The following is a 24776-nucleotide window of genomic DNA, read 5'->3' as shown; positions in this document are numbered from 1 at the left end:
AATTTTTAAAAACAAGGCGAAACATGACAGCCACAGCATGTTTCAATACCAGCTGCGTTTACGTACAGCGAAAATCAGTTGCGTAACTTGAAAACTGGCAACCAGAAGCGTATTTCCAGAATTGATTTTGAAGTGTTTACGTGACCACTCAGAAGTGGTATTGGGAGATCGGCTTAAGAAATCTGCTTTTGGGAGCCCCATGTAAACACGATGAATATCTGCTATCGTTGTCTCACGATATCACTTTTAAAATGCTAACCATTGAAGAATGTGTGTTTTTAGTCAAACAAGTGTTCAAAGCTGACAGTAAATACAGTTTTGGTTCGTCAGACATTTAATTCAGTTTTCCTGGAGACAACACTCCCAGATCGCGATACTGTGCGAGATTCGATTAACAAATTTCGAAGTACAGCTTCAGTGACAGATGCACCAAGAAGTGGTTGTCCTATCGTTTTGTCTGAGGATAAGCTACTCGATTTTTCCGATAAAATGACCGTGAGTCCGAACAAGTCGTAAGAAAACTCGCCCATGAAATCAATGTTAGTGTCAGAGTGGCCCACACTGCTGTAAGGAAAAAATTAGAACTTTTCCCGTACAAAGTGACAGTTGTGCAAGAACTGAAAAATACTGATCATGGCAGGAGACTGTATTATTGTAAATGGTTCAAAAATTTCGTTCAACGAAATGGAAGGGATATTCTTAATGAAACAGTTTTTCATTGATGTGGCGTGGTTTCATTTATCCGGGTACATGAACTCGCAAAATTCTCGTACGTGGAGCACTGCAAATCCATTATGTATTGAGCAGGAACCACTTCATTCTGTGAAAATAGGAGTTTGGATTGCAATTTCTAGACGTCGGATTGTGGGTCCCGTATTTTTCAATGAAGCAATAAACGCATGACAGTACTGCAGTGATATTCTGTACCCATTCATAGGAGAACTTGTGTTAAGTGAAATACTGAACGATTATTTTCAGCAAGATGGTGCAGCCGCTCGTGTTTCAATGTCACTGCTTGCTGATGTTTTTGGTGATCGCATAATGTCACAGGGACTTTGGCCTCCACGGTCGCCTGACCTAACACCACCTCTTTTTCTTCTGGGGTGCAGCGCTGCTCTGAAAATAGCCTGTTGTTTTTCAAAGACTGATTATCTATTAAGCCAATAAAGTACAGAATAAAAAAAAAGTTGCCATGTGGGACTGTCATTGTGAAAGCAACTGTCTATAAAAACCGTCCAAAATCCATCGATGAATGGAAAACTGCAATATCCACTTTCACTGCTTCTGTTACAGAAGAAATGTCACAGCTTGTGTTTGTAAACATGATTAGACAAATTGAATTGTGTATTCAACAACATTTCATATGAAAATTTGTAAGTAAAAATGAATATTCAGTAAGTTAATAACATGTATTTAACTGAGTTTCACTTCAGTATATTCACTGCGGCATACGGCTTGCGCGGCTAACAATCGTGCAGCACTGCAGAGAGACTTTTTGAATACCCCATACATTGTATTCTTGTACATGCACGAAATTCCAAGACACAACCAGTATGACAGCGCTCTTTTTCTAAAAAGAGGTTTGGGGATACTGTCACACGAAATATAATGCAGTGACAACTACTGAAGTTTCCAGTACTTTTTATTTAACTATAAAACCACGTTGTAAATAACATTACCTAGCATTATAACAGTTTTTAAATACCCTAGTGCACACATTTTCCGAAGTGTTCTCTTTAGCACATAGTAGTATTTGAGCGGCAGCTTGACGACTCGAAGAAACGATTTCTTATTTTCTTGATTCAACTGAAGATGACACACATACAGCAGCCCAAGGTTGTCCATTGTTCATGCCTTGTTTGTTGACAGAAGTAACCAGTTATTTTTCTCATTTCTTGGACCAAAGTGCAACATTCTGGACGGTCATCTGACTTGCAAATCATACCCATGTTACTGTATTTTCACACTTGTTCAGGTTTACATTCTCACTCTTACCATCCACCAACAACATCAAAATTTCTGTATTTACAGTCACACAAGAGCTACACTTAAGTTTGTGTTTTAGATTCAAGAGAACAAATAAAATAGCTTGTTATTTTTGTTTCTCATTGCTGTCAATAATGACTGTGATCCTTGACAGCAATAGTTTGAATCAGACTGATTTCAGAATTGAGATTTTAAGAAGAAAGGTGGGTAGAGGTGGCTCTATGAATAAGGCCATCTTATGAGAATGCGGGTGTACTGAAGTGGATGGTATAATTTAATCAGAAATGTCTTCTTTATGGAAGTTGTTGAAGCTAATTTTGTCATTTACTATTGTAAGAGTGAGATTTAGAAAGTTTTAATTGCCGGAACTCATTGAACATATTAAAAAGTCTATAAATAGTCATTAGGCCCTTTGTAAATGATCAAAATGTCATTGACATACCTAGCACATGAAAGAATGCCTACAGTTGAAGCTGAAAAATGAATATAATTAGTAAATGCGCGGTTGCTGGACCTCAGCCAATAAAAATGTTTAAAATTACAAGATAAAGTATGTTGTGTAACTTTGATTTCTTGGTTGACTGTCTTACACTGGTTCTCATACAATCAGTCACTGAATTGCCTGTACAGCATTTGTAACATTTTGCTAGGTGCACACCAATTGTCTCACTGCGAGTCTTCCATACTCTGGTAGTGGAGCTCGGTCTGCGGCATCTTAAAAAGATGCACCGACAGATTGTGTGCAGTCAGTAGAAGCAAAGACAGTGTCCTCTGTGGATGTGTATAGTGCCACCTGTAACTTGATGAGCCCTGCAGAGAGCATGGTGTGCTGGCAGCCTATTTGTGTGTGTCTTCTTCCGCTGAGGTGTGAGTGGTGTGCCATGTGCGGTCGACATACACTGTCAATACTGCAGATTTTACTGCCCTCTTGAATCCATCTCTCATTTGTGGCCTTCTACCCTGCTTTCATGTAGTGTTTGTTAAAAGGTTGTTAAAATGTGTGCAGTACATCTCTCTTTTCAATATATTATTCATAAGTACAACTTCATTTTCTTACATCTTCTCTGCTTTCCTCTTCCCAAGTACAAAGTAGACAGCAATTGTGGACACTTATTTATAATGGCAATGAAATTGCAATCATGGATATTATTTTTGGTCCGATATATAAATATACCTTTTCTTGCAGGCACGGAAAGAAAAAGATCTTGGAAATGAAGCGTACAAGAAGAAAAAGTTTGAAGAGGCTTTGAACCATTATAACAAAGCAGTTGAACTGGATCCAACTGATATGACCTTTCTTAATAACATAGCAGGTATGAATTACTATCATATGACATACTTCTGAAGAGATTCTAGCTATGTTGACTGATGAGTTTGCTACAGTTTAGATAGCTGTACGGAACGTCATCAGTTATTTGCATTTGATTGTGGTAACCTACTATGTTGCACATAATTTTTCTTTTTCTATATTATAGTGGTAGCCCAACCTTCGCTGTTTACTAAATACTTAAATAATGCTAATTTTTGTCGGTGTAGCGAAACACACTACTGACACTAATGCTGTTACATCTGTCGTCTGTAGTTAACTACACAGTTAGTTTTTATTTTTTAGCATTGTTAAATATATTTGAGGCTACTCATATGTATGGACCCGTTTGTGGATTATGATGTGGTTTTCTTGGCAAGCTAAATTTGTCCTGCTTCAGTAGCTTATTAAGTCACCAGCCTGACCTTTGAAGAATGTATGGGACAAGGTGAAATAAATTGAGAGGCTGGGTACATAATTACGGGTGGTAAAGGCCAGGAGATAATAAAAGAGAATTTCAGTCGGAGGTACTGCAAAGAAACCATGGGTAACAGAAGAAAAACTTAAGTTGCTCGATGAAAGAAGGTAGTACAAAAATGTTTGGTGAACTTCCAGAATACAGAGGTACAATTCACTTAGGAATGAAAGAAATAGGAAGTGCGGGGGAGCTAAGGCGAATTTGCTGCATAAAAATTTGAAGAAATTGGAAAGAAATGATTGACAGGAAGGCTGGCTCAGCATTTAGAGAAGTCAAAACAATCTTCAGTGAAATTAAAAGCAAGGGTGATAACATTAAGAGTGCAGTAGAAATTCCACTGTTAAAAACAGAGGAGAGAGGTGATAGGTGGGGAGAGCACATTGGAGGCCTCCATGAGGGGGAAAGACTTCTCAGATGACATGATACAAGAAGAAACAGGAGTGGACAGGGAAGAGATAGAGGATCCAGTATAAGAATCAGAATTTAAATGAGCTTTGGAAGATTTAAGGTAAAAGAAGGCAGAAGGGTTAGATAAAATTCCATGAGAATTTCTAAAATCATTGGGGGAAGTGGCAACAAAGTTATGTAGAATGTATGAGTCTGTCGATATACCATCTGATGTATGGAAAAACATCCACACAATTCCAAAGATTGAGAGAGCTGACAAATGCAAGAATTATCATGTGATTAGCTTAACAGCTCATGCATCCAAGTTGCCAACAAGAATAATGTATGGGATAATTAAAAAGAAAATTGAGGCTTTGTTAGATGATTATCAGTTTAGCTTTAGGAAAGGTAAAGACACCACAGAGGCAGTTCTGATGTTGCAGTTGATAATAGAAGCAATACTGAAGAAAAATCAAGACATGTTCATTTGTTGACTCAGAAAAAGCATTGGACAATGTCAAATGCTGCAAAATATACTAAATTCGAGGAAAATAGGATTAAGTTGTAGAGAAAGGTGGATAATATGCAGTATGTACAAAAGCCAAGAGGGAACAGTAAGAGTGGAAGACCAAGAATGAAGTGTTCAGATTAAAGAGGGTATAAGACAGGGATTTAATCTTTCACCTGTAATGTCCACCCTGTACATTGAAGAAGCAATGCCAGAAATGAAAGAAAGGTTCAAGAATGGAGTTAAAATTGAAGGTGAAAGGATATCAGTGATAAAATTTTCTGGTGACATTGGGATCCTTAGTGAAAGTAAAGAATTACAGGATCTCCTGAATAGGATTAATAGTCTAATTAGTACAGAATATACTTCTCTTTTCCTTCAGCATTTGTCCCGCGTGCCTGCGGGGTCCATTACATGGGTCCGTTGTCTCCATTCTTTTATCACGGGCTGCACCTGGGTGGATGTTCTTGCATTTAAGGTCTTTATGAATTGTAACAGCCCACCGTTGCTTAGGTCGTCCTTTGTGTCTATGGCTGACTACTTAGTGTGTAACCTGCCTTGGCAATAGTCATCACCCGCCCATAAAACATGCCCAGACCATCAATGACTGCTCTCACACATCTTGTCTTGGATTGGTGCAACACCAAACTGTCATTAAAAACGTGATCTAACTTAGTGAGGCTCACTGTCCATGTTATCATCTCCGTTTCCATTATACTTAGGCGGTGTTGTGTCTCAACTGTAGTCGGCCAGTGCTCACAACCATACAAGGCGACTGGTCAGATGACAGTGTGATAGATTTTATATTTTAAATTGGCTTTCATCCTGCGGTCATAAGTGACTCCGGTTGTTGTTCGCCACTTCATCCAGGCCGCCTGAGTTCTGGTGTTGACCTCTTCGGTGAGTCGGCCGTCAACGGTGATCGTGGAACCTAGGTACTTAAACTTACTCACATGAGTCAGATCTTCACCATTAATTGTGATGGTTCCAATTTCATGTCTGTCTGATGTCATGTCTTCGGTTTTTTCAAATTAATGTGCAAACCGTGTTGCGCCAGCCGGTCACTCCATTCTTGAGTTAGGCTCTGCGGATCAAGCTTGTTTTTTGCTGCCAGCATCACATCGTCAGCATAAAGTAGGGTCTATGGTAATGGCCAGTGCAGATCAGCTGTCACGGCGTCCATTACAAGAATGAACAGAAGTGGTGATAATGCAGAAACTTGATGGATGCCAACTGTGATGGGGAAGTCCTTGGGTAGTCCTGAGGTTGTACAGACTTAACTACTCAGCTGTGCATAGAATAACTGCATCCAGTTAATAAGCTGCTCCGGAACATCTTGTTGTCGAAGTGCTAGCCAGATGAGACTGTGTGCCACCCGATCAATGACCTTTTTGAGATCCAGGAATGCTAGATGCAGTGGCTTGGCTTTCTCATGATGTTTCTCGACTAACAGTCTTGCAGCATGAATCACATCAGTTGTGCCGCAGTTCTTCACAAATCCAGCCTGGTTTCTGGAAATTCGTGTGATCTCAAGGATCCTTTGGTCCAGAACACGCTCAGAGGTTTTCATGGCATGGCAGAGAAGTCCAATTGGATGGTAATTGGTGTACTCAGCGGGATTCACCTTCTTAAAGATGGGCACGGTGATGCTCTGCTGCCTATCAGTTGGTTTTTGTTCCGCGTCAATGATCTTATTGAAGAGTTCCATTAACCATTTGGCTGCTTTCCAATGATGCGAACACCATAACTCTGCTGGAAGGTCATCTGGGCCGGTGGCTTTCCCAGGCTTCATTTTCCTCAAAGCAGTTTTGACCTCTTAGACTGCAATTTCTCTTACGGGCCCTTAAACAACATGGCAGTTGGGTATTGGTGGATGGGAGAACTCTTCTGTTGAGATATTCTTGAAGTAGCTGCGCCATCATTCTCTGGCCTTCTTCCAGTCAACTAGCAGATTACCGGTCTCACCATTGACTCCGTAGAACCGATAAACATTGTCTGACTTGCAGTGTCTTGCGTTAGTGAGTCGATATAAGTCCTGTTCTCCTTCACGTGTGTTAAGTTTTGCATATAGATCAGCATAACGTGAGGATTTGGTTGCTGCTGTAGCCTGTTTTGCATTTCTTCGGTCTGTTCTGCACGCATTCCATTGCTCTGGTGTTTATCGGCAAGAAACTCATGATGCAGAATATACATTGAGAGTAAATTGAAGAAAGATGAAGAGATGTTGCAGAAATGAGAACAGTGAGAAACTTAGCACCAGGATTCATGATCATGAAGTAGATGAAGTTAAGGAATTCTGCTATGTAGGCAGCAAAATAAGCCATAACGGATGGAGCAAGGAGGACATAAAAGCAGATTAGCAATGGTAAAAAGAACATTCCTGGTGAAGAGAAGTCTACTAGTATCAAACATAGGCCTTAATTTGAGGAAGAAGTTTATGGGAATTTACATTTGGAGCACAGTACAATTGTAGTGACACATGGACTTGGGAAAACCAGAGCAGAAGAAAATCAAAGCTTTTGAAATGCGGTGCAACAGATGTAGGTTGAAAATTAAATGCCCTGATACGATACGGAACAAGAAGGTTCTCTGGAGAATTCGTGAGGAAAGGAACGTATGGGAAACATTGACAAGAAGGGACAGGATGGTAGGAAATCTGTTAAGACATCATGGGATAACTTCCCTGGTACTATAGGGAGCCAACAGACGTGCCGCAGTGATAACATCAGTTCCCGTCAGATCACCGAAGTTAAGCACTGTCGGACTGGGCTAGCATTAGGACGGGTAACCATACGGTCTGCCGTAAGTTGGGTGCACTCAGCCCTTGTGAAGCAAAATGAGGAGCTGCTTGACTGAGAAGTAGTGGCTCTGGTATCATAAACTGACATACGATTGGGACAGTGGCTTGCCGACCACATGCTCCTCCATTTCTGCGTCCAGTTACAGCTCTGGGCTGAGGATGACCAGGTGGCCGGTCAGTACCATTGGGCCTTCAAGGCCTGTTTGGGCAGAGTTTAGTTTAGAGGGAGCTGTCAAGAGTAAAAACTCTAGTGGAAGACAGAAATTGGCATGCATCCAGCAAATTACAAAAAAATGGCAGTCACCCTGTGGGGTTATGTGCTTTGGAGACATTAATGATCAATAGGTCCTATTCTGCATACCTGATGGGATCATTGCTGGATTGCATGGGTGATGTAGCTCACACTTATAGGTCTGGACCAAATACCAGATTACGAAACCATTCCATTTCAGACCTGTAATACATACTACAAAAAGGCTATGGAACTAAAACCATTGTGGTACAAAATGTCACTGACCTGGTGGTCTTGATCTCCATGCCCTAGGCTAAGGCGGCCTGAGCTTGTTTACAATGCATTTTGCATAAATTTTGGTAGTGAAGGGTATAAAAAAGTGCAAGATTTGAAGACATATTAGGTTGCTGTAACTTTTTTATTAAAAGAAAAAGATTTAAGTGTGCACCTCTGTAGATGATTGAGAAAACACTCAAAACTGGTAACAACGAAATTTGATTCCTAGCAATTTCTAGGATTTTTTTTTGGTCACATTTTACATCCTTCATATTCTGTAATGTTCCTTAATGTGCAAAATGCTGAGCTGTCCTGTGATTTAGAGATCACATTAAACTCTAGGTCCCCTTATGACTGATCAGAGGAAGGCAAGGGCATACCATCTTCAATAGGACCCATGCCCCAATAGAGCACTGTGGTGTTTAAACCACAAGACCCTCTTTTTTTTCCGAGAGTAGCATGGACAAAATATTGCTTTAGTTCCTATGTGTTTATTCAGATTCAACAAGTTCAAACAGTTGTTTATGTTTTTAGAACTATGTGATAAATTAAGTAATAAAGCTTGTTACAGTTCAAATTACGCCACTCTTGATATGTCATAGATCTGGTGGTCACTATTTTATGTTTGTTGCAGCTGTCTATTTTGAACAAAAGGAGTATAAAAAATGCATTGAACAGTGTGAAAAGGCTATTGAAATTGGGAGAGAAAATAGGGCTGATTTTAAATTGATTGCCAAAGCCTTTACCAGAATTGGGAATGCCCACAAAAAACTTGGGGTAAGTGATTTTCTGTAAAAAGATAACTTCAGAATTTGCTTGGTATGTTGAGTGATTGCATAGTGGCAGTTTGTACTGTAATACTGTCATATTTATCGTGTATCAATAAAAAAGGGTAACACCATTATCTCTTAATTTATCAGTTGCTGTATTGATTTACTAATTAGGCAGAAAGTAGGTTAGCGCATACAGAAGGTAACCTTCCAATAATGACTTTTTGAATTTTTGTGTATTGAATGGCCCATTATGGTCGCAGATGGATTACTAACCACACATCATAGTTGAGAAAGCTGGTTGTCAGGACCATGGATTTGTCATGTTTTATCTGAATGCACTGGGTGTAATGATAAATTTCCATCAAGCTCCATGGTCTTGTCTAACAAAAGAAATGTGCATTTAGTATTTTCATTCAGTTGATCACAGTTTAGGGATTGTGAAAATATATGAATCATTTCGTGTACTAGAAAACATTGAGGAGTTCAACTTTGACTAACTGGTGTAAAGTATGGCCTTTCATTTAAGATGATCGATAAAATAATTAAGAAATGCGTAAATTTCGAGCATTGTAGAACTTCTGTCAATTGTTGTTAAAATAGACAAGATGTCTCATCACATAAGAGACACTAAATCACAAACAGTTAGAAAGAGTGAAAAGATAAAATATTCAAGTTCCAAGTAATGTGTTGTTGTTTCCAGTGCAGTTTAACATATTGATGGAAGAAATAAAGAAAAATATCTTTGCTATTACAGGATTGGTATTAGTACGTCCTTGTTCTTACTTTGCTACTGGTAGTTGTGTGCTGCTGTTCCACGGAAAGTCCAATTCCTGGATTTACAGTAACAATACTTCCTTTTGTTGTCACATTCATCAACTGTGAACTAATGCTGGAATTAATACTGCTTGCTTTGCGTGTACTACAGTCAATTTGTAAATACACAAAATGTAAAAATTTTTTCACTTCTTTTTCTCGTGATACCATTTTCAGGACCTGTACAGTGCAAAAACTGCATTTGAGAAATCCATGTCTGAGTTCAGGAACCCTGAGGTGAAGGCTTTGCTTTCAAATGTGGAGAGAGAGATAAAAGAATTAGAGCGAAAGGCATACATTGATCCAGCTAAAGCTGAAGAAGAGAAGGAGAAAGGAAATGAACTCTTCAAAAATGGTATGTTATAAAGTTACATTATTATTGAAGGAGATGTTAGCTCTGTTAATGTTAATACAGAATGACTTATAGACGTACATTAGTTATTATGACAGCAGTCGCATGCTTTTGATTGTGAATTTTTAAACCTTTATCAACAAGTTTTTCACAGATTATCTTCCAAAATATAAATCAGTTCTATTTGAATATCCCTCATAAAGATTGCAACTAAAACCATGAATACATTCATGTATAGCAAAACTCAAAAGTTTGAGAAAATTAATTGTTCTCGTAGTTCCAACATAGATTGGAAACTAACCCACAGATTTGACAAATACTGAAGTGTTGACTCCGTGTGGGATGCACAAAAGCAAAGAATAACAAGAGCTTTATAACAACCAGGGTTTGGTGCTGCCTTTGCAATATTTTGGAATTATCTCCTCAATACTTGCAATGTGGAACTCAAATTCTTCTTACTATGTGTAATGTTGTTGAGGAAAAATACATTTTAAATAAAGTTCACATTTTGGAACTGTTTCTCCCCCCTAGGTCCTCACCTTGTCAACTCTGTCCATTCTGTTTTTCTACACTGCAACTGGTTTTGACTTTGTCACCACTCCACATTTTGTGCTCTCAGTCAGTTCCTGAAGTTTGTAAATAGTAATCAAAATATAAAAGTCTCTCATATTTCTATGGAATTGCTGTTATTTTCTCCCTCTGAAAGGCAGCAGTTCAGCTCTTCTAAAGCTTTGTGTTACAAAATGGAAATATGTCTTCCGAGATGGCCTTGGAGTTCAGTACATCTCCTGGAAGATACAAGTTGGGCAGTCCATTGAGGGGAAGAAGTGTAGTATTTAGGTCAATTTTATGCTGGTCATCATGTAACTGGATGTCAAAACATTCCTCAGTGCATTTAAAATGGCGCTATTCACACAGCCGACCAATGTAACGAAATAGAATGTGACCGATAGAATTACAAAGAGTTTGGGGAAGAAAGTATTGCCGTTGGTATTAGTGGGGAGACAGTGAGTTGTCTGTTCGTTTTGGAATTAACTTATTCTCACTGTTTCCACTCAAATTATGGTACTAGATTTTATGCTTTTATCCTATTAATTTCTATTTTATAGTTTGTGCTCTTATCTTCTTTTACACACGTTGCAACGGTTGCATAAAATCTTGGATATCTTTCCTGTGAGTGTTTTTTTTTTCTCCAAAAAAAGACGTTAAATACCAGGAATAGAAAAATTATTTTAATTATAAAGTACCTGTTAAATCCAACCAATAAAGATACTTTTTAATTATACACTGTGGAAAATTCTTCAGAATAAAGCATTGCCATAACTTCGAGGCTTGATTCTGAGGTATTATGCTGCTGATTCATCAACACTTAGCTATAGTGTAAAAGTAGGTTCTCAGAGTATATCAGAACAATGAAGGCTTGGAAAATTGCTTTTTCAATGAATTCAGAAAATCTTTGTTTCTCATCAGACTGTCTACGAGGTGCGACAATAAAGTAATGAGATTGATATGGGGAAAAAAATGTTGCTTACTGTTTTAGTCAAGTTTAGTGTTGTCTCCTTCGAAGTATTTCCCTTCTGATTGCACACACTTTTTCTAGTGCTTCTGCAATTGATGGTAACATTTCTGGAACTCATCTTCTGTAATATCCTCCAAGACCCTCATCACAGCTTTTTGGACGTCTTGTGTTGTTTGAAAATGGTGCCCCTTGACCGCCGTTTTGACTCTTGGAAATAGACAAAAGTCGCATGGAGCGATATCTGGTGAATAAGGTGGCTGTGGTAGTACTGAAATTTGTTTTGAGGTTAAAAATTGCTGTACTGACAGCAGTATGGGATGGCGCATTATCATGATGCACAATCCTCAATTATTATTAGACAAACCGTTTCTCGATTGATGTTCAGTTCTGCAATCGTTTTCATGGATGATCTTCGATCGGATCATAAGAGTTCACCCATCCCGGCTAAGTTGACATCCGTCTGTGAGGTTGGTGGTCATCCACTGCGGTCTTCATCTTCAACATTCATTCTGCCTTCACTAAACATTTTATGCCAACGAAAAACTTGAGCTCTTGACATAACCTCCTCTCCAAAAGCCTTCTGAAGCTTACCGTAAGTTGTTGTCGCATTTTCACCCAATTTAACGCAAAAAGAAATTGCATGCCGTTGCGCAATATTATGCGGTTTCATTTCCATGACGAGAGACACAAATACATATTAACTTATTACAGCACAATTCACGACTGAGCAGTTGCATCAATGTGCTGCTTGGACTAGAAGCAGCTTATACACCAAGGTCAAAGATATTGTGCCTACGCAAGCCTGCAGGGTTGCCACATCTTGCAAAGAAAATTAGTCTCGTTGCTTATTGTTGCACCTCGTGTACAGTAATCATTGATAAGAGATCATCTTAGGGTTGAAACAAGAACTCACTTTGATATTTCAGTGCATGTGTGGCCGAAGAAACGGTTGACAGACTTAAAGTTGTAAACACAGTATACATGGACTGGTGGTGTGGCGTTCAAAAGCTTGTTTGTTTCATCACCAAAAATTACTTTTTCAAAAATAATGACGTTATCTTCGAGCTTGTTTAATATGGAATAGAATTAATTGAAAATAGGTTATTTTAAAAACTCTAATGTCCCAGGAGGAGCGGTCCATATTCAGGGATATGAAAGGAGTGATCATTTGAAGCAAGAAAGTCAAGTTAACATGGGCGCTAAAAGCATACTGGAAAAGCTGTGAGCATGTGTTCAGTAGAAGAGATGTTTCACAGTGCCAAAGATGAAAAGCGCTCGTAGGGTCATTCCATGCCAAGTGGTGTAGAGGTTCCCACATGAGCATCACTGAGTTTGATAAAATTTTGTGTAACACTCACACCTGCAAGTGCATCCGCGCATACGTGTGAGTAGCTCAAACGTGTTGTTGTTGTTGTTGTTGTGCAAAGAAACCTGTGTTTGCAGAGAATGCAGGTCTTTCTGCTACAGTTTCTTACTGTACATGGGTAAGGCAAAAAATGTTGTCAATAGTTTTATTTATTGCACATCTTAAAGTGGTGTTGTGTGTTTGTTCAGGTAAAATGAGATGTTGTGCAACATAACACACTCTTTGTGGATGATTTTATGGCAATAAAAATTCATTTCGAGTTGATTAATGTATATAGGGAGTATAAGCCTTCATTTATAACAATTACAGAATAGATGACTAAATTCAAAACAGGCTGTATTACTTACATAAGTTTAACCATGTATGTGTCCAAAAACTGAAAACACAATTACGGCTGGAAAGTACATGATAGAGTACTGCAAAATTGACAATTATGGTGTACATTATAACTGACATTGTAGCCATGACATGAGTAATTCATTATGGGTTTTGCTATGGTTTGATAAGTCTAGTAAAAGCAAGAAAAAATGATTGTTTCGTAAACAGCTCACTTACACACTGACAGTCTCGTTTGCGTCTTGCACAGTTATCCTTCAGCGTTTTCATCTCACTGGAAAAAAAGTTTCTGTCGAACTCTGCAAAATAATTGTTGACTGCAATTATCACTTCATCTTTTGATGAAAATTTCTTCCCAGCAAGCATAGGGGACAGGCAGAAGTCATTTGGGGCAAAGTGTGGTGAAAAGGATTGGTGAGGAACCAATTCAAAGTCTAGTTCCTGCACTTTTGGCATTGTTATTGCTGATGGTGAAAGAGCACTTTCTTGCGTGCCAAGCTTGGTCTTTTTACAGCCAATGCAAGTTTCAGACAACCTATCAACAGATCACAATAGGGTCCAGTTATGAAATGAAATGTCGTGTGGCTAGGGCCTCCCGTGGGGTAGACCATTTGCCTGGTGCAAGTCTTTTGAATCAACGCTACTTTGGCGATTTGTGTGTTGAATAGGGTCAAGTTATGATTCTGCCTTTTTCCAAGCAATTCATGATCATCATTTTATGAGAATCCCAAAGAAACACTGACCATCACCTGAATAGCTGACAAAATGCTCTTTGCCTTCTTTCGTGCATTTTCACCAATCTTTGTCCACTGTTTTGACTGCTGTTTTGAATTTGGCGTTTAATCTTGGATGCCAGTTTCATCAACAGTCACAAATCGGTGCCAAAAAATTGTACAGTTTGTGATCAAATATATCCACACATTGTATTTAAATATTGTACCGAATATGCTTTTGGTCGACTGAGCAGGTGTGGACCCACCTTGCAAAAAGCTTCTTCATGACCAATTATCCATCCAGGACAATATGCACTCACTCAGTTGAGGTGTCTACAGCCTCAGCAAATTCATAAATTTTTATTCAACGGTCTTGCATTACCACGTCATGGATTTTGTCTGCAGTTCCTTTGAGGTAATCTCAGTTGGCTGGCTGGAACATGCTTCACCTTCAGTGCTTGTACAACTTTATTTAAAATTACATTAACACAAAAATAGTGATGCAGAATCCACATGAACTTTATCCAATTCTGTTTTTATTTCTTTGCCACTCCAAACCTTCAAATGAAAATGTTTAATAGCAGCATGAAACTCTCTCTCTCTCTCTCTCTCTCTCTCTCTCTCTCTCTCTCTCTCTCTCTCTCTCTCTCTCTCTCTCTCTCTCTCTCCTTTTTTTTTCCCCAATGGCATTTGGCACACTGACTGATTCAAATGGCTGTCAACAATGAACTGTACACTGTATATTATTGAAGTTCTGTGTACAATCGTTAGAATAGTCAACCACAAAGGCACAACATAAATGTTCCGTTCTTTCATGGAAATTTACCAGGTTTACCAAACCACATTTGTAAGCTGTGTGTGCCATGGATGAAAGTAAAACTGAATTTCTCATTGATATTGTAACTGAAGAACATAATAATTTACCTCAAAGACCTGCCAATACAATTTCTTTATTGGGCAAAGCAGTTACCATTAACATTAAGAATAGAGGCATTCTACATACTCAACAAGATTTTTAAATGTTCTTAATATATGCTGGAGTACAAAGTAGATCCTGAGGATTGGGCGGGATCAGTTGCAATACCATTTATACAGGAAAGACAACAGAAAAGATTGTCACATATAGGGGCACAAAGCTATAAACAGCACCTTATACAACCACTGTTAAAATTATTATGGGGTGCATGATCACAACTAACAAGTCCCTTTCAGCAGATGAGCAGCTTAGTTTCAGGGAAGGACATTTTTGTAGTGACTTTGTATTCACAGCGAATAATTGATTCAAAAGAAATTGCTGTTCACTTTAGAAATCTGTATTTTATTCAGTGATGTACAAAAGCATTTGACAAAAGTTGTGCCCAAGCTTTGAAAGTTATGAAAGAGAAAGCCTATCCACTTGGTGTAACAGAAGTCATAAGGGCCTTGTGTATGGAAACTTAACATCTGCGTTTGCGTTGGGGGTGGTGATCCACTGATGCATTGTAGACCATGGGTTTAGACTACAGTACCGCTATCGGCCATACAGTTGGCTGTGCATCAACTCTTCAGCTCACTTGAAATTGGAACTGGAGATATCTATCAATAAACTAAGATAATAGCATTCAGAGAGGAATATCCAGTCTATTCAAATATTGTAATTGGTGTGAACATAATTGAGCAGGTTAGCAAATTTAACTACTTGGCATGCTTGATTTCCTATGTCCAAGGTGAAGATCTGAGAAATAGTTTAAGAAATCCCAACTGATGTGTAACAGTATAATCAGAAGTCATGAATGAGATTTTACATAGCGATTATAATGATTGCGACATTAATGGTTTCGCTGGTTAAAATTTGGAAAGGAAAGAGAAGAGAGCTATTGAAACAGGGGAAATGACATTACTGAGAAAAGTATTGGGGTGGAGAGGGAAGGGAGGGGGGGTTATAATTCAGACACAAAATAAGAAAATTGCACATCAATCAGGAATTAGATATTTTCTGTAAGTTAAAAGGTCGAATAATAAGTACACTACTGGTACGAGGACCTCTACCAAAGGGGAGGCCTGCAGAAAGGCTTTCCTCTTCAAATTGCCTGCTCAGACACATATTGGACATACGTGGTAGAGATGGGTGACATTGGTATTTTATTAGATTTTTAAAAGAGGTAAAGAAGTAGTTACCCTAATTAATTTTGTAAATAGATTAGCAATAGTTTAAATAAGTTGTTCATAACCGTAAAAGAAATTGTGCAGTGGATGAAAGTGTTGATTCATTGAACAATATTACATGTCCCTGAAGAAAAAACTGCAAACAGCCACACTTTTTTAGTGAATAATTTATTCCTTTGTAACTATAGTCTGATTTAAAAGTAGTTGGCACCTGACATTTGAGCTGGCCGCTGTGGCCGAGCGGTTCTAGGCGCTTCAGTCTGGAACCATGCGACCGCTACAGTTGCAGGTTCGAATCCTGCCTTGGTCATGGATGTGTAGATTAGTAAGGTTTAAGTAGTTGTAAGTTGTAGGGGACTGATGACCCCAGGCGTTACGTCCCTTAGTGCTCAGAGCCATTTGAACCATTTGACATTTGAGGTTCAAAGGAGTGGCACCGTCTTGTCAAGTGTTGTATGCAGGCTGCAGCCACATTGCCTCACTCACACTCACAATAGGAAATTGCTTCAAAGCCTCTATTGCCAACAAAACTCAGGTAAAAAAAAAATTAAGATTCATGTACAATATAAATCATTATGTAGTTTCTAAGCATGTCAAAAATCTGTTCATAATTTTAATTCTGTTCAAAGTTAACTAATTTTTTTAAACAAAACTTCCTCATTTGTAAACAGCTTCAGGCTTATCACGTCATATCTCAAAACCTATTGAACTAATTCGTAAACATTTTTCGTTGGAAACAACTCTTTCTAAAGGTGGGTATTGTATTGCATTTACTGTATGGAAGATTCTAAAAATGGCATTTTTATGCAACTGTTTCAACATTTAACTTCTAGCAAATGTGAAGTTTAAAGTCTTAATTTCTCCACAAAAATCACATAAAAATTCTGAAATTCAGTCAAGTTATTGAACTTCGTAGTACCTCAAAGCATTTCAATAATATTTTCAAACAATTGAAACTTCAGGTCAGGCTGTCTACAACATAGGAAAAGAGTAGATTGTTACTCATTGTGAAGATGACATTTTAGTTGCAGACAAGCACAAAAAAGTGTTACATGTTTAGGTTTTGGCCAAAGCCTTCTTCAGAAAAGGAAACACACACACACACACACACACACACACACACACACACACATTCATTCATTCATTCATTCAAACAAGCAAAGACACCTCAAGCACACATGATCGCCATCTTGGACGGCTTGAATCAAAATGCATCTGTCACATGGAATAAAAGCAGCTACCTGGAGGGGGCAGGGAATGGGAGGTAGAGTGTACAGGGTCTGTGAGGCATGGCAAGATGGCCACCAGGGGCTGCATCAGAAGACTGTGGGACAGGGAGTCAGACGGGGGAGGGGGGGAGTGGAAAAAGAGAGGAGCAGGGAAGGGGAAAGATGGGCAAGTGTGTTGGCAGAGGGTGGTACACAAGGAGGGTATGGGATGTGAATAGGGAGGTGGTGAGAGGACAGAGGGGGCAGAAACTATTGGTTGGATGGTGTGGGGACAGTAGGTTACAACAGGTTGGAATCACTATAATTTCACAAGCAGTGAATGTCTTGTAAGGATAGCTCCCATCTGCGTAATTCAGAAAAGCTGGTAGTGCAGGGGAGGACCAGATGGCCCAGGTTGTGAAGCAGCCATTGAAGTCAAGCGTGCTATGTTCAGCTGCCTGGTGTGCCACAGGGTGGTATATTTTGCTGTTGGCCACAGTTGGGCAGCAGCTTTATATCCTAGTGGACTGCTGGTTGGTAGTCACACAAATATAAAAAGCTTGCAGTGATGCTAGTATATGACATGGCTGATTACACAGGTGGGGTAGGATAAGCCTGTGACAAGAATGGAATAGTAAGTACTGGGTGAGTGGATTGGCAAATCTTGCACTTGGGTCTTCCCAGTGGCAAGGGGTTGGGATTGGAAGAGGTATAGGGATGGACTAGGACGTTGCGAAGGTTGAATGGATGATGGTACATCACTTTAGGAGGGGTGGAAAGGAGCTTTGGTAGTATGTCCTTAGTTTTAGTGCATTATGATAGATAGTTAATCAAACCCCTGTGGTTCAATTGTTCTAGTCTGGTGTGATATTGGGTGACGAAGGGGGCACTTGTTTGTAGCTTGTTCTTGGGTGGGTGGGGTTGCCTGTGGAAGTGGTGATGTCATGAGAGATTTTTTTAGAACTAGTCCTAGGGGATGGTGCCTGTCTGTGAAGGCCTAGATGAGACTTTCAACATACTGGGCAAGGGACTGCCTGGAATGCCCCTTCAGATGATGGAGAGCAAGGGACTCAGTTTCAGAGATGTGATGTATGTAGCAGGGATTCCACACTAGCAGTATCTTTCAGAAGAAGCAGAGGTGATTCTGGGATGCCTGTGCCTTGGAGACGCGTTTTTGCAATACGAGGTTTGTGAGGGCCAGGTACTGACTAAATCTGAAAACGTGAAGGTGATGCAGAAATGGACAAATGAAGGTATTAGATTCTTGTGATACTAGTTTAAATCGAACTAGTTTTGGCTTGAGCCCACCAACAGGCAGTAGTGAGGATTTCTTATGTAAATTTCACGTATCAAATTTCATGGCAAAATAAATAGTTCATTAAATAAGTGTGGCTGGTTTCAGGATGTTAACCGCCCCCGCCCCACCCCACCCTGCCCGATGGTTATGAAAACAGATATAGCATTCTCAAACCATCGTGGCTAAATTAAAGTTAACTATATTGTGGAACTGATTAGCTTAGCCGTACTTTGTACCACATTGTTCACATAAGATACAAAAACAATAATCTGACTGCATATGTTCACTATTTTTAGCCTGTGCAGGTGTCTCTCTCTCTCTCTCTCTCCCCCTCTCTCTCTCTCTCTCTCTCTCTCTCTCTCTCTCTCTCTCTCTCTCTCTCCCTCGCTCCCTCCCTCCCTCCCTCCCTCTCTCTCTCTCTCTCTCTCTCTCCCTCGCTCCCTCCCTCCCTCTCTCTCTCTCTCTCTCTCTCTCTCTCTCTCCCTCTCTCTCTCTCTCTCTTTTTCCTGCCCCCCCCCCCCCCCCCCATAGAGGAATTTGCCCCATGCACAGATAATTCTGGTGAATCCAAGTAATTAGTTTAATTGATATTGTTTTGGCATACAGAAGAGTTTTAGTAAACATGGGTTTTCATTAGTAGTGTACCTTGAGGGAAGCATATTGCAGGCAGAAATGGATCACAAACATTCTTGGCAAACTGAAAACAAGTAGTCATTGTTGTGTTGCTTGAGGCTTTCCTGACAGAGTAGTTGTAGAGATGGTTCTCGGGTGAGATACCAGATGTGTTGGGAAGGTGGCAGCTGCGTCGATGAGTGAAACACTGTGAGTATTTCATGATATCTGACATCACATCCAAGCACCATTTCTGCAATTGTCATTTTTGTCAGAAGTTTGTTTTGTTGTAATGTAAATGGTGTGATAACTGTGCCGCTGCTATGATCATTGCATACTTAATGACATATTGAAGCTGAGTTTTTGGAAAGATTGTTTTATCTTCCGTATACTATTGACATATTTATACACAAAATGAAAAATTTCCACAGGCAATTATGCAGAAGCTGTCAAACACTACACAGAGGCAATAAAGCGGAATCCTGATGATCCAAAACTATACAGCAACCGTGCCGCATGTTACACAAAACTTGCTGCGTTTGACTTGGGACTAAAAGACTGTGAGAAATGTCTTGAATTGGATCCAAAGTTCAGTAAGTATTGGATGCTGGTTTTAAGACTTTTCAAATTTTTCATAACGCTCATAGTTTTAAGTTGCTAGAGTGTTTTTAGAGACACTCTTGAAATTATCATCCTTAATAATAATAATAATAATAATAATACTGTCCCAATTTTTTTTCTTTTTGATAGCTCGAGGTTGGATAAGAAAAGGCAAAATTCTGCAGGGAATGCAGCAACCTGGCAAAGCCATCTCAGCATACCAAAAAGCATTGGAACTAGATCCATCAAATGCTGTAAGTTAACCATAGCTGCTTTAATGTTATCTTAATAAGTGTATCATTATATTATGTTAGCTTGTTTTTCTCTGTCCTCGAAGCAAATGGTAGGAAGTTCCCTGCCTGCCTGACTAGCTGCATCATTTCTTCAGTGTGTGGTGCAATTATGCTAAATAAATCTCAGAAGTTGCAGCAGTCAGACTTGGCTCATTTAAGTAATGAGTGATGTAACACAGTCAAATAACATTTTCTTCTACTTCCTGGAGGGCAGTTTCTTTCAAGAAATGTGACACAGTGAATTTATCGTTGAATCAGTTAGAAATGAATCTCAAGAAAAAGTATTGTGCTTAATTGATATTGATGTGAACCTGTGGTGTTATAATGAACTCCATGAATGATGCCATCCTGATCACTTAAAAATGATGTTAGATAAGATTGACTGGGTTACACAATTGCAACTTATTCCAGAAAATTGAATATGTAAAAACAGGTATTTAAAGTAGGCTTAAGTTTCAGAAGGAATGTAAGTGCAAAAATGAAAGAAAACATTTAATTGGAGCGTATCATCATTGCCATGCAATATGTTATCCAATGTATTAGATGCCTGCTAAAAAATGATTGTTTGTTTTGCGTAGAGGCTTACAGTGGTAGTCCATTGGAAGGTCAATTGATACAGTACTAACAAAATGAGTAGTCTGCCCACGTCCAGCCGTCGTGATTTAGGTTTTCTGTGATTTCCCCGAATTGCCTCGACAAATGCTGGGATGGTTCCTTTGAAAGGGTGCAGCCAGCTTCCTTCCCCATCCTTCCCTAATCTGATGGGAGAAACGACATCGCTTTTTGGCCCTCTTCCCAAAATCAACCAACTAACCGAAAACTCTGAAGACATTATTTCATTGAGAGGTGTTTTTAGAAACCTCCATAAACCCCTCCAAAGTCAGATAGATACCAAAATAAAGGAAAAACCAATGTTCTAGAACAAAGACTGGTAGGTGGCACCATCATTAATGTGAATGACACTAGTCTTGTTCTTCATTGTTAAAGAAAAAAGAATGTTTCCAGGAGATGTCAGTTCTGAAGCACAGTTGTAGTAGTTGAGTGTACTACAAATTTCTAGTGTGTGAAGAGTAAAAAGCAAAACTATTATAGGTGTTGATGATGTACAGGACTTCCGGCGTTATGTTAAACAGTTATGTAGGAAACACAAATATTGCAGAACGAAAGAGGATTTTCACAAGAAACAAAAATTAATACTGTGCAACATACTGCTTTCACCCAAGCCAGCTGAATGTGTTGGCTTAATACAAATGATACTGTTTGGACCATTAAAAAAAGACACATGCTCTTACACATTGCCCAGCAAAAGATAGTGTGTTGGTATCTCTGATGACCAAACTAACTCACTCACCGGAGTATCCTTTTATTTATCATGATATGCGGTATGCAGTGTCATGCTATTTTATTAATCTTACTATTCTCAAATCATGAGTTCAAAATTCCTGAGATTCAAATTGTGTACAGAACCAGTACCCAGATCCAGAAGCAGACCTTTTGCACTTACGAGCTTAACATCCAGCCGCGACTAAAGACTCAGCCTCACAGCTTTACTTTTGCCAGTACATCTTCTACCTCCCAAACTTCATAGAAGCTCCACTGCGTATCTTTCTGGGCTAAGACACCTGGAAGAAGAGAGATTGCAGAGCAGAGGATTAAGAGTGAAAGATTCATTCTTGAAGCAATGCCCCTAGGCTGTTACTAAGCCATTTCTCTGCAATACCTTTCCTTCCAGAAGTGCTAGTCCAGCTAGATGTGGAGCTTCTGTGAAGTTTGGTAGGGTAAATGAGAGGTCGTGAGTCATTCCTGAACAAGTCAGTCAGAGCATTATCCATGATATGCAAGGTTCTGGGTTCTATCCTTGTCTTCAATCAGCCAGGGAGTTACAGAAACACACCATCTGCTGCAGGGTGAGAGATTCAATCATAAATAATGGGTTATATAATGAGATTATGTTCATATTTTAAATACCAAAGTATGGTACGGATGGTATTCCAGTTGTACATGGTGAGCACTGTTTACATGTGTAGTTTGAACAATGTGCTAACAAACTTGCTGCCACACTGTCTTGCCTCAACAACAAAATTGAGGATTCCTTTTTGGCTAGAGAATAGAAAATCGAGTGCAGAATAAAACTATTCACGAATTACGCATAAGCTATACAATGTTTTGCATCTGTCAAGCTAAAAAATCTAGTTCCCATTGTCAGTTTCCGCGTCTTTCTTACTTTTCAAACAACCCGTTTGTGATAATCCGATGGGGTTCCATCACCCCCACACCCATCTACTCTCCCTCCATCACCCCCACCCCCATCTACTCTCCCTCCATCACACCCACCCCCATCTACTCCTTCATGCCCACTAACACCTTGCTCCCTCCTCCTTGCCCTGCCCCCCTCCTCCTCCTCCTCCTCGTCCCCGCACCCTCCTCTTCGCCCGTACCTCCTCTCTTTTTTTCTGTCTAATGAAGCAGTTTAACCAAACAAAATATGTCAAGTGCGTGAATACAGCAGTAGATTTATCCAGTCAGAAGTAAAATTGGGAACCTCTGCAAGAATAAAAGTAAACTAACTAATGAGAATATTCAGTCAAAAATTTAAATAATTTGGCTAAAACATGTAACTAGTAATGTTTGAGGCTTGGCTAATGTTTTTATTTTGTTTGCATAGTTTTGCATTTTAGTGCCGAGTAGACAAATGTGAAGTACAGTTTTGCTTTTCATTTTTACTGTTACTGATGAAATTAACCTGCTCAATAGGAAGCTATTGATGGCTACAGAACCTGTACAATGGCAGTAAACTCAAATCCAGAAGAAGTTCGTAAGAGGGCAATGGCTGATCCTGAAATACAAGCTATTATGCGAGATCCAGCCATGAGAGTTATTTTAGAGCAAATGCAGAATGATCCGAAAGCTCTTGCAGAGTAAGTGTACACAATTTCATATGGTTACATTCTTCAAAGTTGTTGTGAAATATTACAGCAGGATTCTTAATATTTTATTTACAAGTGATTGTTTTTTTCAGGCATTTGCAAAATCCTGAAATTGCCTCAAAGATTCAGAAGCTGTTGGAATCAGGATTGATTGCTATTCGTTGATGTAACGAGAGAGACTAATTTGCTCTGACTCATCCGTTTGATCTGCACAGGTGTTGTAACATCACCAGCGCTCAGTCATCTTCGCCTGAATTGTGTGCATTTATTGGCAAATAATGTAATTCTTGTATTGTCTATGTTTCATTGTATTTTTATATTCAGGATGTGTTATTTAGACGACTGATGAATGTTTAGAAAGCCATTTGACTATTTGTTTTACTGCCAGGTGCACAGATAATTTGTTGCGAGCTAACAGAAGACAATTATAGTGTTTATGACACTAGGAGAAGTTTTTTGATTTGTTAGTGAAACAGAGATGTTATGTGAACTTTAATTCCTACTGACACCGTAAATTATTGGCATTATTATGTGACTGTTGAAAGTGCTAATTACTGTATTCTTTCAGAATACAAAATAAAATTTATAGGGCCATATGTTCCATGAAGGAGATAAGCCCTTTACCTTTACATTATCTGTAGTAAGTTTTTATCAAATTTTTGTAATGTGAATGAGTTCATTGCTTCCTATGTCCATCAGTTCAGTATTGGAGACAAGTAACAATGGTCTTAGTCTCATGGCACACCATTTATGACAATTTATTAAATAAATTACTGTTTATGATAAGAACTTATTTATTTCATTAGCTATTACATTAGGCTGACAATGTCACCGTACACACAAATAATTATCGGAACAATTGTCTGCCTCTTATAACAGCAACAGCTCTCTCTCTCATTTCCTTTTTGTAGAAATTCAGATGTTTTGATATTGAGATGTTGTCTGTAAGGCTCTTTAAGTTCCTTTAAATTACATCATGCTGTGAAAATACATCAGAAAGTGTTCATATTCAGAATGTCTGTGATTAATACGACAGTTCTACAAGAGTAAAATATCAATAGCCAGTTATTAATTTTTAAAATTCTAAGTGGCATTCTTAACTCTTCATATGTGTGACACATGCCGCCCCCCTCTTTCTACAATGTTTTGTCTGTTGTATCTGGTCAATATATTTCAAGGTGAAGTAGGAGTGGAAAAAGAACTCGACAATTAACTACTGCTGAAAACAGCTTTATGAATTTGGACAATAGGTTGTTCATGGTTATGGAAACCCAGTGACTAAACCATATTACCATATTGTTTAGAGACCGTTGTGGTCACCAATACAGCATTTAAAATGAAGGTAAGAAAAATGGACAATAATTAGTAAATATCTCTCCAAAGCCTCATTTATGGAAGTGCCCAAAGATGATTTCATCTAACATTATTACACATGAAGAATAAACACTGGATACTACTTCTGCAGCAGAAGTTCTTATATGACTGCTTGTGATACATGAAGAACATAGAAGGTTTACGAAATTAAGTTTAGTCATTCTATGCACTCTGATTCTAGCCATACAGCAAATTAAATGCAGGCAGTTTTTCCTTCCATTATTTCATGATACCAAGAAGCCCTCTTCACTTACTCCCTTTGTTCCTTACTCTAAATCAGAGGAAATTGTTCTGCCACTAGCTGGATAGTACAGCATTTTGATGGTTTGTTTTTTTTTTTTTTTTTTTTTTTTTTTTTTTTTTTTTTTTTTTTTTCCTACAAAATAGTCTAGTATAAATAATCCTGTGACTGTATAGCTATGAGCTCTGTCCTGTGAAATTTGGGTTCTTTAGCCATAAGGCATAGTTTTATTTT

At 38.8% G+C, this 24776-nt stretch overlaps 1 protein-coding gene across 1 annotated transcript in view; it reads left to right on the top strand.

Moving 5' to 3' along the window:
* LOC124619753 (stress-induced-phosphoprotein 1) overlaps positions 1–23716 on the top strand; it is a 56660-nt gene extending 32944 nt beyond the window's left edge. The window contains exons 5-11 of the mRNA XM_047146331.1: positions 3173–3299; positions 8608–8750; positions 9737–9914; positions 19539–19700; positions 19858–19961; positions 22755–22918; positions 23020–23716. Coding sequence (XP_047002287.1) covers positions 3173–3299; positions 8608–8750; positions 9737–9914; positions 19539–19700; positions 19858–19961; positions 22755–22918; positions 23020–23092 — 951 coding nt within the window. The 3' untranslated portion in view covers positions 23093–23716. The remainder of the gene's footprint in view (positions 1–3172; positions 3300–8607; positions 8751–9736; positions 9915–19538; positions 19701–19857; positions 19962–22754; positions 22919–23019) is intronic.
* The last annotated feature ends 1060 nt before the right edge of the window (positions 23717–24776 follow it).

This window comes from Schistocerca americana, chromosome 6 (genome assembly GCF_021461395.2).
Source record: "Schistocerca americana isolate TAMUIC-IGC-003095 chromosome 6, iqSchAmer2.1, whole genome shotgun sequence".
Taxonomy (NCBI): domain Eukaryota; kingdom Metazoa; phylum Arthropoda; class Insecta; order Orthoptera; family Acrididae; genus Schistocerca; species Schistocerca americana.
The sequence above is the reverse complement of the archived record's forward strand: the minus strand, read 5'-3'. Positions and strand labels throughout refer to the sequence as shown.